This window comes from Cyprinodon variegatus, unplaced genomic scaffold, assembly GCF_000732505.1.
Source record: "Cyprinodon variegatus isolate N-32 unplaced genomic scaffold, C_variegatus-1.0 Scaffold139, whole genome shotgun sequence".
Classification (NCBI taxonomy): domain Eukaryota; kingdom Metazoa; phylum Chordata; class Actinopteri; order Cyprinodontiformes; family Cyprinodontidae; genus Cyprinodon; species Cyprinodon variegatus.
In genome coordinates this window covers 463,556-477,974 of record NW_015150592.1, presented here as the reverse complement: position 1 = coordinate 477,974, position 14,419 = coordinate 463,556, and the positions used below count along the sequence as shown (strand labels likewise).

The window sequence follows — 14,419 nt, the reverse complement described above, 5'->3', positions numbered from 1 at the left end:
AAAAAAACTTTTCTTTAAGAATCCAGCGACCAGCATTTTTGAAGCTCCCTCACTGAGTTGGCTGTGCATGCTTTTACACCACCCCCTTTATGGACCCACAATGCAACCCAGCTGATGCTGAGCACCCCTCTCATTGAAGACACACGGGAAAGGGTGAATGTGCACTGCACACTGTGGCTGCATGTGATTCTCAATCAAGCTGATTACCATGATGAGGATGAACTGCGCTCTGAATCTCCATCTTGCTCATTCCTTCTCACATCTTGAACTGCGGTGCCATGACCTTTTGTTTCCTGCTGTTGACCCTGCAAAACACAAACACACCCAGGACAAAGAAGCCACTTCTTGCTAAGGCACCAGAGACACAGCGTAGTGGGTGTGCTCACCATTCAGAGAGCCCAGTCTGACTGGCTGCCTGCCCTGCCATCAACCATGACGGCCAATGCGAGCAGAGCAGACGGCAGACTCCTGAGCCTCAGGAAAGCCATGTCAGAGGAGAGGCCGCAGAGCATCGGAGGTGAGAGTTTGCCCCAAGAGTTTCCCCTCCTCTGTCGTGTGACTGAAGCAATGATGGAGCAAGGAGAGAAAGAGCGAGTGAGAGAAATAGAGGATGCAGTACTACTAACGCACATCTGCAGAAAGAAAGAGGGGAGTCTAATAAGCTAAGAGTGAGCCAGAAAGACAGAAAACAAGGTTGCACTCACAGCCACACCACCAGATTCATGCAGTCAGCCACACTTCCATCATGGCCACTGACATACTCCATGCATATATAAATTGTGCTATGCTTTAATTTAAGCTAAAGGCATGGTTTTACTTCATTTTATTTTATTTTATTTTATTTTATTTTATTGATGTCATCAGTCAGTAGCTTAAAAGAAAGCCTGTGCTCTCACGGATTCACCACCGCTCCACATCCACACATCTGGCATCATTTACACTCACATTGCCTGCTCAACTTCTGAGAAAAGAAATAAAAGAGTTTAAAATAAAATAACAATAATTTTAATTATTTGAATAAAAAAGAACATGGTTTATTGTTTAAACCATGCTGCACATAGAAGTATAATTGGTTACCGGTACATTGAATAAGGATTTTCTCCTTTATTGATTTCCTTTACAGAAAAAGCTTTTGCTTTTTCAGACAAAGTTACTAGAGTAGACACGAAAACCAGTTTTCAAGTGATAAGTTTAGTTGCTAATGGGAAAAAGTTGTCTGAACCAAGTGGCCCAATGTAAGGCAAGGGAATTTTATTTTCATGGTAAAAGTTAGTACAAACACAATTCAGAGTGCTTCACATAAAATAAACAAAAAAAAGCAAATTAAAAGCAAGTACAAATAAAAAACATGATCAAAGCAGGTAGTAAAGCAAATAAACCCCTTGGACCACAAACTTAAGCTAATAAAACCTCCGTCAATAATATAACTTTAACAGTCAAAGGCAGTTCTAAATATTCTCTTTATGTTTGGTTACAAAAAAAAAGATACAGTACTTCCCCATTTACATATTTTCCTTCAGGATTTTTTGACAAAGAAAACATTTGTGGTTCCACCAACTACAGCAAGTAGTACAGCTCATAAAACAGTCTGCAGAAAGTTTGGGGTATAAACCGGGATTTTTTTTAGGGTGGAGATCAAACATGATACGGCTCTTTTTGTCCTTTATGTTCACACGTGTTTTGCTTTCAGAACTCGACCAAGGATTAAATTTTTGCCCAAGGTTGTGGCTTGTGTAATAGGAATCCAAGGAATGTAGGCATTGAGTTAATTGATGTTTTAACAAGTGGAGTAATTACCTTTTCTCATAGGGCCAAGTTGGTTTAGACAGCCGCTTTACCCTTTATCAATAAAAGTATTATTTGAAAGCTGATCCTAGACTTTCTCTTATTTTCCAAAAAAACAGAGTAAATCTTTAAAAGGAGATTTATTTTCTGCAGCACTTAATCCACTGTTATCACCCACAGCTAAGATGTTCACACATTCAATATTTCATACAGATTATTAACAATGAAGTAGTTGTGCCTCTCTTGTAGTGTGCATCATCATGTATTCAGTATTTTTGTGTTTAAGCTATCACTGTCTTGTCTTTGCTGAGAGAGGCTTTAGATTTAAACTTGTATCCACATGCTCTTGCTCAATGTTTGTGTGCAGTCCAGTCCTGTCTTGTGATTCTTTAACAAGCTTCTTTTTTTCCACAGCATAACAAATTATTGACCATTTTAACAGATTTACAGTGCTGCAGAAATCAACCGATGCTTCTTCTTTGGACATAGCAAAGATTCAGTTTTTCTCTTCCTTCCTTTTTGTGGGGATGGCTGTGCTCATGTTTGTGCTCAGCTCGGTCGAGCTACAGATCCAGCGATGCCCCAGTTACTGCGGCCTCATTAGACAGTGGCCTGAGCGGTAGTGCTTACAGCCTTTTGGACGAAGAAGGGGAGACAAATGAAGTGGACAGTGCTATCTTCCAGGTTCCTCGATTGTAAGTAGACTAACATCCAATAAAATACCATAAAAAATATTTGCTTCCATTCATCAAGGGTCTGTTACCTGTATGAAAGTACAGTTATGTATTATAACCATCAGTAGAGTTACTATAAGACAACTATAGTATATATATAAAGTGTAATTTATTAGAACTTGCTCTGTATCAAAGCTAATCCAGGATGATGTGTTTATAAATGCTTACATGTAGGGAGCCAAATTTGATTTCCTATTTAGAATAAAATAGAAAATCCCTTTATTGTCCCACAATGGGGAAATTCTGGTGTTTACAGCAGCATAAAGTTGGTAGAAAAAAAGGTCACACAAATGTGGATCTTAGAAAAGTCCATAAGAAAAACATAATAATCAATAATAAATCAATAATAGTTGAAAAATAAACAAATGAAATACTGCACTGTAAAGTGTTTTAACAATATAAAAACTGTGAACCTGAAGAATAAATAACCAACATTTTTTTTACAGTAATGGATATTTGAAAATAGCAGCAACATCAGAGATGTGCAAAATGACAGCAGCATGTTTAACTGACTAAGATAGAAAATGTGCAAAATCAGCATGAATGTAACAATGTATTGAGGTTGTTGGGAAAAGTGGTGCTTATAAAGTCTTCCAGCTGCTGGGAGGAAGGAACTGTGGTAACGCTCCCTGGTGCATTTAGGGTGCAGTAGTCTGTCACTGAAGGAGCTCTCCTGTTCAGCAACAGCTTCATGCATGGGGTGGGAAACATTATCCAACAGAGATGTTAATGTAGTTAGGATCCTTTTGTTTCCCACCTCTGAGTCCAGAGGGCATCCAATTACAGAGCTGGCCTTCTTGATCAGCTTATCCAGCCGCTTTCTCTCAGCTACATATAAGCCACTGCTCCAACAGACAGCTCCATTGAAGATGGCTGATGCCACAACAGAGTCATAGAAGTTCATTCTATACATTGAACACAATGACAGTTTTTCTATTCTTAATGGTTAACATCTGTATGTTCATGTGATTACTAAAACTGTTTGTTTCAATTGGTTATTTTTGTCAAATTTTAATCAGGTTTGGATTTACCGGCTTGTTTGCATAAACACTGAATCTGATGATATGATCTGTTAAGCCATGAATTCTGAGAGGTTGGAACAAATGGGAAACTGTATGTCATTCATTTACTTCACAAACTTAATTAATTGTGACATTATTTATAATAAAAAAAAAAATAGAATATTATTATGCTGATCTTATCTGAAGATTTTCCAGTTATTTTAAGAATATTATGTTATCCAGAAATTGTCAGCACCCCAGAAGTGGATGCAAAGGTTTATGTAACCATTTCTAAAGGCTTTCCCCTAACTTTTAACAAATTAAAGGCTAAAGCACTGTAAGACAAATGAATAACCAATGCCAATAGATGAAGTAGCAAATAAAATATATTTGTCACATTTAAAGCAGAATTTAGGACCCTTTGATCGAGCCTCCCCTCTATTAAAATTACCGCCCACATCAAAAGGATAGTTAGAAATACACAGTTATTTATAAAAATAATGTTTTATGGGCATGCTTTGGTGATGCAGAACCCCTATACGGAGGCCTTAGTGCTCGACGTGGCCAACCCGGGTTCGAATCCGACCTGTGATACTTTACCTCATGTCTCTCCCCCTCTCTCATACCCCCTTTCCTATCAGCCTACTGTAAAAAAAAAAAAAAGAGCCACTAGTGCTGTAAAAACTCTAAATAAATAAATAAATAATGCTATATGTAAGATAAAGTAATTTTTTCAGAAAAGATCAAGTCATTACCTTAAACTTTTTTTGAAATGAAATGTGAACAATATCTTCCTTTCACTTGTTCTAGACTCTGTTTATGTTAGATTGGTTTATAAACCATCTTTTAGTACGTGCAAACCAATAAACCATTTCCTTTTCTTTTTGTCTTTACATTTTAGTGGGAAGATCCCAAACGGCACTGATGTGGTCAAATCATCAACGGGACACAGTGATGGTGAAGGTTGGATACGTGTTGATTTCTTATTATAAAAATTTACCGCAAACAAATATACACATTTCTATATTACAGCTGGTTGAATATCTATTTTTGAAAAACTTTGTGTGACAAGAAATATAATCAGTCTTTTAACTAGTCGATGCTCTTTTGTTTTCACTGTGAGCTCACAACTATCCATGTACTCAGTTTTCACTGCTTTGATTGAAATCCCATTATCTTTTTTTGTACCTACGTTTTTGTAAAGTAGTTGATTGCACTAAAAGCCACAGTGTTGTGTTGTTTGCCACAGTTAAAGATTAATTCTGCTTACTTTATTTGGCACATAAATATTTCCGGTCAAACATTTATATTGGATGTATTTAACCAGACTGAATTTCATTCATAAATGGCGACCAGTGTTAAATAATGGTTTTCAAAATGTATCTTTTAGGGGGGAAATGTAAGATGAGCACCTATGTTCTTTCTAGATAGAAGTGTTGGCCTGTGAACTCTCTCTGAGGCTATTTTTGCCCAGTCTCTGTGTCTTATTGTTAAATAATGATGCATGCATTATCAAATTATTATCCATGTGTCAACGTATAAACATTTTTTTGATGTAAGCAAAAAAAAAAGATGACTTTGTAATAGTCATTCAACATTTCCCCTCTTTCCTTGATGGGCCCTTAGCTGGTCCTTGGCTGGTCCACAACAATTCCTTTTTAAGCATCAATATTTGTTCTAAAATATTCTTTTTGTCATGATTTGTGGCCATTAAGATCTAAAGAGAAGCCTCCTAGTCTGAGCCTGTAATTCAGTGAAAGGTTGGAGTCAGAGCAAAAAGCTATGTACACTCAGTAGAAGGAGGGGGTCAGTGGCTGGAAGTTGGAGGGGATTTTGCTGGGAGTTCCAGGAAAGTGGGCTGCCATTCGCCTGCCATTTGGCTGGGAAGGGCCTTTTAGAATGGCTGCTACTGTATGCTTCCTGTTATGAATATTTTTTTCCACAAGATGGCAGCATAGGGATTCTAAGAATTGAGGCCTCTGCAATAGAACCTAGCACCTAATATAACCTAGCACTATATTGCTGATCTCATTATCTGCATGTGTTTCTAGGAAAGACTCAAGTAATGGGAGAGATCAAGATCGCTCTGAAGAGGGAGATGAGAACGGAGGGGGAGCAGCTGGTTCTGGAGATTCTTCAGTGTCGCAACATCACCTACAAGTTTAAGTCTCCAGACCACCTACCAGGTATACAAAAAAACAAAAAATAAAACACCTTCTAATATAGTCATGCATGTATAAATGCAAACATCTGATTGTCTTGGGTATCTGCTGGTCCCTTGACTTATTCCTAATTGTTCTGGTCTCTTGTTTCACCACTTTTCAAAGTAGGGAACCCACTAATAACATTGTGGTGTTTGATGACAATGTCTGTCTCTTCTTCTCAGACCTTTATGTGAAGCTCTATGTGGTGAACATTGCCACTCAAAAAAGGATCATCAAGAAGAAGACGAGAGTGTGCCGTCATGACCGTGAGCCATCGTTCAACGAAACGTTCCGTTTCTGTATGAACCCAACAGGACACTCATTACAGGTGGCTGATATCTTTACTTACATAGGATTTACAGATATCTTCAATCTGTTGATAACATTTTGTATGTTCATCATAGCTACATGTTTTCCATGAGTAATAAAACAACATATCTTTTTCTTTGCATTCCAACAGCATAGTGGTTATGATTACTGAAAGTTAAGGGAAGTTGATTCGCCATTAACCCTATTGTTTCAATTTTTTTCTTCACAACATACACTATGTTAAGTCTGTCACTTTTGTGGAAGTTTTTTGTGGAAAAGCTAAAAATAGAAATTTGCTGCTCATATTAAAAGCAAAGCTTAGCAAAAAAAAAACAACAACAGAAAAACTTTTACAAAGCTTGTGAACTGCATTCCAAAAAAGTAAAAAAAAAAAGCAATCCATTGGACTTTGTTTCCAGGTTTGAAGACGTTTTGTTTCCCATCCATAAAGCTTTTTCAATTCACAGTGTCAGAATTAGCATTGAGTTCGAGGCTTTATAGAGTGGGCTAAAACAAAAGTCTTGTTTTAGCATAGAAAACATGCACATTGAACTGGATGAATGGGTAATTCCCTTAGGAATGGGGGTCGTTTGGGTTCTTTGTTAACCTGCAATACCCAATACTTGTTATTGTTCACTCTATAAAGCCTCAAACTCAACGCTAATTATGACATTTCGAATTGAAAAAGCTTCCTGGATGGGAAGCGAAACGTCTTCAGACTTGGAAACAAATTCCAGTGGATTGTTTTTTTTACTTTTTTGAAATGACTATGACCTGCATAACTGAGAATCTTCACCAACTTGTGTACTACAGACTTTTCCAGAAAGTAAAAGCTATTTCTTCTTTGGTTCTTTCACCAGCTTTTCCTTGTGTCAAACGGTGGAAAGTTCATGAAGAAAACGCTGATCGGAGAGGCCTATGTGTGGTTGGACAAAATCGACTTACGCAAACGAGTCGTGAGTTGGCACAAGCTGCTGGCTAGCACGGCTCAGATCCACTCATAGGGGGACAAGAAAAGAGAAATATGATGGGTTTGTGACTTCAGTGGGAACTTAGCTCTGCATCTGAGAAACTGGTCCTGTTTGGGTGAAGGGTGACGCAAGCTCAAGAGGAGGCAAAAGCTCGTCATCTTATCTGTTTTTTTGGACTTAGGGGACTTTTTGTTCAGATGCTGTCAGCATAAAGACCTTGGATTCACGTTTACATGAAAATAAACATGTTTACAGCAAGAAGGGTCCATTATAATGTATCCAGGAAGAGACGCAAACACACAGGTGTTGAGGTCAGCAGCTCAACCAGGTATTACATGCCTTCATTCACAAACACACTCATGCACATGGTTACTTTGCACAGGATCATTTCCACAGAGGAAGACCCTTAATTCTAATGTAGAGATACAGGGAACAGACACATTTCTAGATGTTAGTTTATTTAAATGCTTTATCCAATGATGATTCTATTTCAGCACTTATTGCTTAATTCAGAATTTTATTAAATTTAAAACATTATAGAAATGACAGAGAAAGATCTGCCACAGAAACATATAATTTATTTTTCTATTATATTAGCATAGAAGTCTATTATTTATCTCAGTTATTTATCAGATATTTTAAAAATCCTTGTTTGGAAGGAAGCATATTTTCCAACACACTACCTATCTACAGTAGCAGACCAGATCATTGAAGAAAAAAGCTTGTTATAAATTTTATAAATTAATGAACTACTGAACTTTGCCTCCTTTTTAAGATAATATATCACTGAAATTGTTTAAGAATTAACTCAGACTTATACAAAATTGAATACCACACAATATATTGTGCACATGAGTCTATTCAGCATGCAGCACTTCATGTTTCACCACTAAACATCACCTCTGAGACCCACTTTGTAAATAGAAAGTCTTATTTGGAGATAAAAATAAATAGATACTTTATCACAGACAATCAAGTCTTGACTATTGTGACATAAAGGTTTTATTTATCCATGATCCCCCTGTAGAATGTACGACATAGACCACACTGAGATTTCCTGTTTTTGCTTTGTAAGTTCCAGACATGTTATGAATCTTAAAGTGCTGGGAAATGCATTAGTTGTCCACACATTTCTTCTGTTTTTGCTTTTTTGTCAGACTTAAATGTTTCATGACTTGAAACTATTTTGAAATCAAACTTCATAAAATCTAACCTTCTAAAAGAAGCTAAATGCAGTATGGATATTTAGGAAGATTTAGCTAAAGGAAGGGCATGTGACCTCAAAGCCACACATTGCATACTATAGGGGGCCTGAAACTTCTTTTCATGTCATGTAAAGATGAAGCTAATGCTATATTTTCTAGTTTCATCTTGAACTTAAAGGTATAGTGGATGATTATCACGATTTTTTGAAAAGACCCACCCTCTCCACTAAAAAAAAAAAATGCACATGCACAACCCCGTACCTGCTCCCGAAAGGGAACCCCTATTAAATTTGCGAGAGCATGCACAAGCCCATTTCTCCTCGTGCACGCTCTATTTAAAAGTTGCTGTTTGCATCACTCATGTAAGCTTACTTTCCAAAAGATTTGCAATTTTCCCACTGTCAGACTCACCACGGGTAAGAGGAGATGGGGACGAGCTCGTAGGACGGCCTTAGGTAAACATATCACCACTTATTTTGATGATCCACCCGGAAAAAGAACATCCTTCACTATACCTTTAAGGTAATAAACTGATGGCCGGACAATCGCTTTCAGGGTTTTCTAGTAAAGGGCAGAATAAAAATCACAGTAGGTCATTAAATAAAGAGAAAAAATTATCCACACTATGACAGATGGTGTAATATGTATTTTTTTTCTTGTTAGTCATATGAGATTTTCCAAGAAATATTTGGGATCATTTGTTTTATTCTGGTCACCAATGATTCTAGTGTCTGAACTCTGTTATAAACGCCATTTTTGCCGATTGTTAGTGGGTCAATCATGAACACATGACTAATGCCTCAGATGACGTTTTAGGTTTTCTCCTGGGTATCAATCGCCTCTGTATGTCATGCTGTCAGACATGTCCTACACATATTCTACACATATGACAGTGGTCAGTAATTCAAATCAGTATTGGAAAATTATACTTTTCACTTTATTGGTTTACTGTCTTATGATGTTTGATGATCTGAAGCATCTATTTGCAAAGAAAAGCAAAAACAGAAGAGTTCTGTAGGAGAGCAAATACTATATTCCTGCATCATATCAGTCTTCTACATTGGGCTTGCTTCAGTTTTATGGCCAGCAGTCTTAAAAACATACTTTTGTGGTATTTTGCACTTTTTTTCTGCTCAGAATGTAGAAATGGATTGGTTTTAACTGTGAAAATGCTGAGGCAGATTTGAGGTACAATAATACAAGTAAAAGCACTATTAACATCCTAAGTTTACTGCTGTAATATTGCTGCTTTGATGTGCTGTCATTTTGAGAGTTAAACTCCACATTGTTATCTTTAAAGTCTTCTATATCATTACACTTTAAGATAGTTTTGGTTTGTGGTTGTCAAGAGGTAGTTTTACAGGTTTATTCAATACCATCAGCTGAAACAAATAGTAAAACTAACATATTAGTGATTTCTATGCAACATCTACCATAAAGAGTGAAGGAACTGCATACAACCTTGCCAGTAAGTCACTATGTCCCAATTTGCACTGCTGCATCCTCCACAAATGGTTTCTACTTTACTTTTATTTTATTTTTACCTTGTGATTTTTGTAATGCTGTACAGATGTGTATTTATTTATTGCCTGTGAGAGAGTGTCATATTGAGTTCTACTGCATTGGTTTACAGTACATATGAAATGTACATAATAATGTTTTTTTACACAACGTAGAGGTTGTTTACAATATCAGGATGACCTGAAACTCAGAGATATTACGTTATGTGGAGAAATCAAAGTCAAAAAAGAAAGAATACATCCAGTGTCTGCACCTACCCTTTGATTATCTTGATTTACAGGATGCATATCATAAATTACCAAAAGACTGTAAAAGATTGTAATTAATAGACATTGCACTGGAAGTGGCAGTAGTTTTAAGGTCTCTCTCTGTAAGTTTGGTTTTGTTTTTCATCATTTTTTCTTAATTTGATCTTCATGTGCTTGTGTGTAGCATGTCATTTGGCCTGATGCAAAAAGTATTCTGCTTTTTAGTGTTTTCACTCAAAAACCGACTGTAACACAATTCCACATTTCACTAACAGATTTAAACACAGAGGCTATCTCCCTGTTTTTAGCAGTGTAAATATATAGTTTAATTTTTATAGATATATACCTACAAATATATCCATAATTGGGATTGAGGAGTAAAAGAAGTTTTAGCAGACATAACAAGGAGAAATGTATTTTTTTTTTCAATCAGTGTGCAGTGGATAGACTGTATAAAGGATGTTTTGTCTGGTTATAGAGGCCCGGATTAACCAAGCCCTTCACACAGGACACTAAAAGGTTACCAGTCTTAACACAGAAGTCTTATTGTGACGACTCGAGTTAGTTGCAGAAGAATATAAATATGCTCACTGGATGTTGCATGTTCTGTTGGTGGTTCCTAATATTTTTGTGTCCAGATATTATTACTAAACTGAGAAAGGAGTTATAGAGTGGTATATGTGATAGTGGAGGAGGAAGTAATGGAGAAGTACAAATTATTGAAAAATGTATGCTGACTGTACAAAGATTATGCTTGTAAAACTTGTCTGTTTTTTTCACTTGTAAGTAAACAGAAAAAAATAAAATGTCATGGTTTTGTGATTGTATACAGGAGGTAATGATAAATTATGCAAAATGTGCTGTAAAAATGGCTATTGCCCCATGTCTAAATATTAAATATCAGTACAAAATAAAGCTAAGCTCTTCTGTGCATTTACTTTAAAAGGAAAATAATAAAAAAAGATCACACACATGACATGTTTGGTTTTTAAAGAGAAGAACAGCAATAAACCAGGCCAAGGAATATTACTTTCAATGTCCTCCAAATCTAAAGTATTTTCTAATTTACTAATAATAATCTTTAACCTTTTAAAGGGCACTCGGTGAAATATTTTGTAAAAAAAAAAAAAAAAAAAAACATTTCAAGCCAAAAGAGCTTTTGTTATTCAATTTTTAACTCTACTTTTTATCTTTTTAAGTTTTTTGCTTAGCCTTTCACCTTTTTTTTCCTAACTTTTTTCAATTTAATTTACTGTAGGTAATAAATCATTCAAGGGGTCATCTGATTGGTCCATAGCACATTAAAGTATGTAGCCATGTAGCAGTATCTTTGCTGAATGGCTGGATATAGATCTTGTGGTTCTAGACCTCACTGAGGGACAGGGGGACTCCACTTATTATATTAGTTATCAAAAACAGTTACTTGCTCTATTAAGGGTTAAATGTTCTTTTTTTTTGTCCCAAAACAGATCAAGCAAAAGCATCATATTTCATCTCACTTTAACGGTCAGTGAAACAAACCAAACTCTGAATATTAGCTTTAAACTGGAAAAAAAACAAACTTTAAAAACTTTCTATTCATGTATATATATATATATATATATATATGAATAGAATTTTTTACATTTATTTACTTGCGCTAAACAGACATTTTATTTTTTTTTATTCTAGGTGATTTTTTGTGCAATGACTACATACTGTCACAGGGTGGCGCCATGTTGTTAGTTTTCCTTCTCGTTTAGCTTGCAGACGTCCTCAAGCGCAGGTGTTTGGCTGAGTCTGCTTGATTAGTCCTCTGCTCAGGAATGTGTGGGAGTCAACAGATGGGGTTTGTTACCAGCTCCTGCTGCAGCATCATTTATTCAAGCCTCAGATGTTTCAGCATTAGGTATGCGAATATAACTCTGTACTGTACCTAATGAAATATTGTTGCACATTATGAATGAAAACTTTTATTTTTTAACATATAGAACGAGATATGCAGTAAGCTTTGAGAATTATTCAGTTATTTACTGGTTACTAATATGTGGATTTTTTTTTTTATGTCGGGATTTACAGAATAAATGCAGGGAAAACTGTTTAGTTTTCAAATAAATAATATATATTTTATCTGCTTTCACGAGAATTCATCACAAGGCACTGTACTGAGGTTTTCTACCTGTGGTGTTTCTGCAGAGCCCATAATGAGCTCTTCATTTAATTCAGGTGTGCGTCTGCAAGTTACTGTAACATATTTGCTCTCGAGAACTGGAGTTAAGGAGCCCTTGCTTAAACAGTTTCTGTCAATATTTATCTCTCACTATTTTATATTTATTCTAAGAATAGAAACAAAAATATAGGAGCGTGCATTTCATTTAGAATGTTAAAGTTTAGTCATGCATTCTGGTGAAACTGGAAGAGAATGGTGGAGCTCTTTAGTGATAAAATCTGAATTTAGGATTCCAAGCATGGGCGGTTCTAAACAGGGGCCAGTAGCCCTTTAAGACAGTACTGGTGCCTCTACTGAAGATTTAGTGCTAAATGCATTTTAGATGTTCTGGCATGAAATCGGAGCTAATTGGTCCCTTGGATCTATTTTTTTTATTTTTTAATTATTTTTTTACTTTTACAGTTATTTTTAGTTTGTTTTTGTATTTGGTTTTTTTTTTATGAAGCTTTTGAACTTTTATCTCTTTGTCGCCATATTGAAACAGGATCACATTTCTAATTTGCCATATCTGGGGTTTCAAGATTTGAAAATGACTCAGCCTTAGGCCACCGTAATAAATTTGGTCTGGAACCGCTGTTGACTCCAAGTACAATTCTCCATGCAACATGAATGTGTTAATGATAATTAGGGCTGGGTAAAAAATCAGTTTAATCGATCGATTCCTTTACATTTTTGCAAAATCGATGTGAAGGAAATTAGATCGATTAGTTTTACAGTGACGCGTGTGATGTTTACATTCAAATGAGCAGGCGTGTGCAAATGCTGACTCAAGTAACACACCGCAAGTAACACAAATGGGGCTGACCAGCAAACACCCTGTAGTTGTTGCAGTAAATGCTGCAATCATGGTTTGTACAGTAGAGATAGAACAGCTCATGCATGTCTGCTGTGTACCCGCGGTGTCACGTCTGCTTACTCTTGTGAGGCTTCACTTTTTCACTTTCACAAACAAGTTTGCACTGTTGAGACAGTTTTGTGCACATCTTAACTTTAAACTGTCTGATTTACAAGTTTGCACTTTGTGTTTAATTTGGAGGAAAATAATAAAATACATGAGTATTTTGAAACACAGTTGAACCACTTTAATTATTGTAAAAACAGATCGAATCGAAATAAATCGATTTAGATCTGTATGAATTAAACTCAAATCAATTCAGGACTTTGGCCAAAATACCCAGCCCTTATGATAATAATAAAAACAACAACAAAAAGACATTTTCTGAGTAGCTTCTGTTTTAAGCAATTCCTATCATCTTGAATTTCTGTACTTATTTTTAGCCGCATTGGTTTATATGATTAGATAATTTTTGCATAGAAACACTCTTAACTAAAACAAAAAATACAGCTAAAAGGCAGTGCTTTAAAGCCAACAACATGCAATTTCAGTTTCATATTTGGCAATCGAAAATTGGAATGATCTTAATGAATTTTTCGTGTTGCACCAATACCATTTTTTGGCCCTGATACATGGCTGTGCAGTATCAGCCGATACCAATATCATACCAATACCATCTGTTTGAAATTGATGTGTGTGTGTGTATATATGAAGAACTGCATACTACTGGGATGTAAAATAATTGCATTGTTTAAAATGGGCTTAAATCAGCAACTGGACTTTTCTGAAATTACTTGGACACGTATTGAAAATGTTGTCAGATTTAGGCCTTCTTTGTGTTGCCATGACCTGCGTGAATGTAAATCTGCACAGGCTGACAAATACAACTTAAAAAGCAACTAAAATGGGTGTTTTTTCTTTTTGGACCCATTACCTATTCTTTGATAAGCCATAATAGATGGACAATGCATGTGTTTATCTCAGTATAATACAGCATCTGGTAATCTAGTTAAACATTTAGTATATCCTTCAAATCTATATATCGCTTCATGTGTTTTGGATGGGCAGAAGATTAGGTAATTTTCTGCATGCTTTAGTCAGTCTTTCCCACTGCTCGGGTGTCCCTCACTCCTAGTTTATGGTCAATTGTCTGCCCTGCAACTGGTCCTTCATTCATCCCTTCATTCTTTTCTCTATTATTACGGTACTCCAATGTCGACTCTTTAGCTGATCAAGGATCTCTAATAGCAAACTTCTAAAGATGTGTTCTTGCTCTCCTTCTGGCTTCAAAGATGTGGTCTGCATCAGGTGGAGGCTTTAAAATGTCCAGCTGTCATTCTGCGTCAGCGACTCAGTAAGTGGACAGGATGATCAAAATGACAGGAACCTGGAGGGAC

The 14,419-nt window shown here is 36.1% G+C and overlaps 1 protein-coding gene across 1 annotated transcript in view; it reads left to right on the top strand.

Moving 5' to 3' along the window:
* LOC107085986 (protein piccolo-like) overlaps positions 1-10,879 on the top strand; it is a 70,623-nt gene extending 59,744 nt beyond the window's left edge. The window contains 6 exon segments of the mRNA XM_015376694.1: positions 329-517; positions 2,339-2,480; positions 4,422-4,483; positions 5,572-5,706; positions 5,907-6,052; positions 6,894-10,879. Of these exon segments, the coding sequence (XP_015232180.1) occupies positions 329-517; positions 2,339-2,480; positions 4,422-4,483; positions 5,572-5,706; positions 5,907-6,052; positions 6,894-7,037 (818 nt within the window). The 3' untranslated portion in view covers positions 7,038-10,879.
* The last annotated feature ends 3,540 nt before the right edge of the window (positions 10,880-14,419 follow it).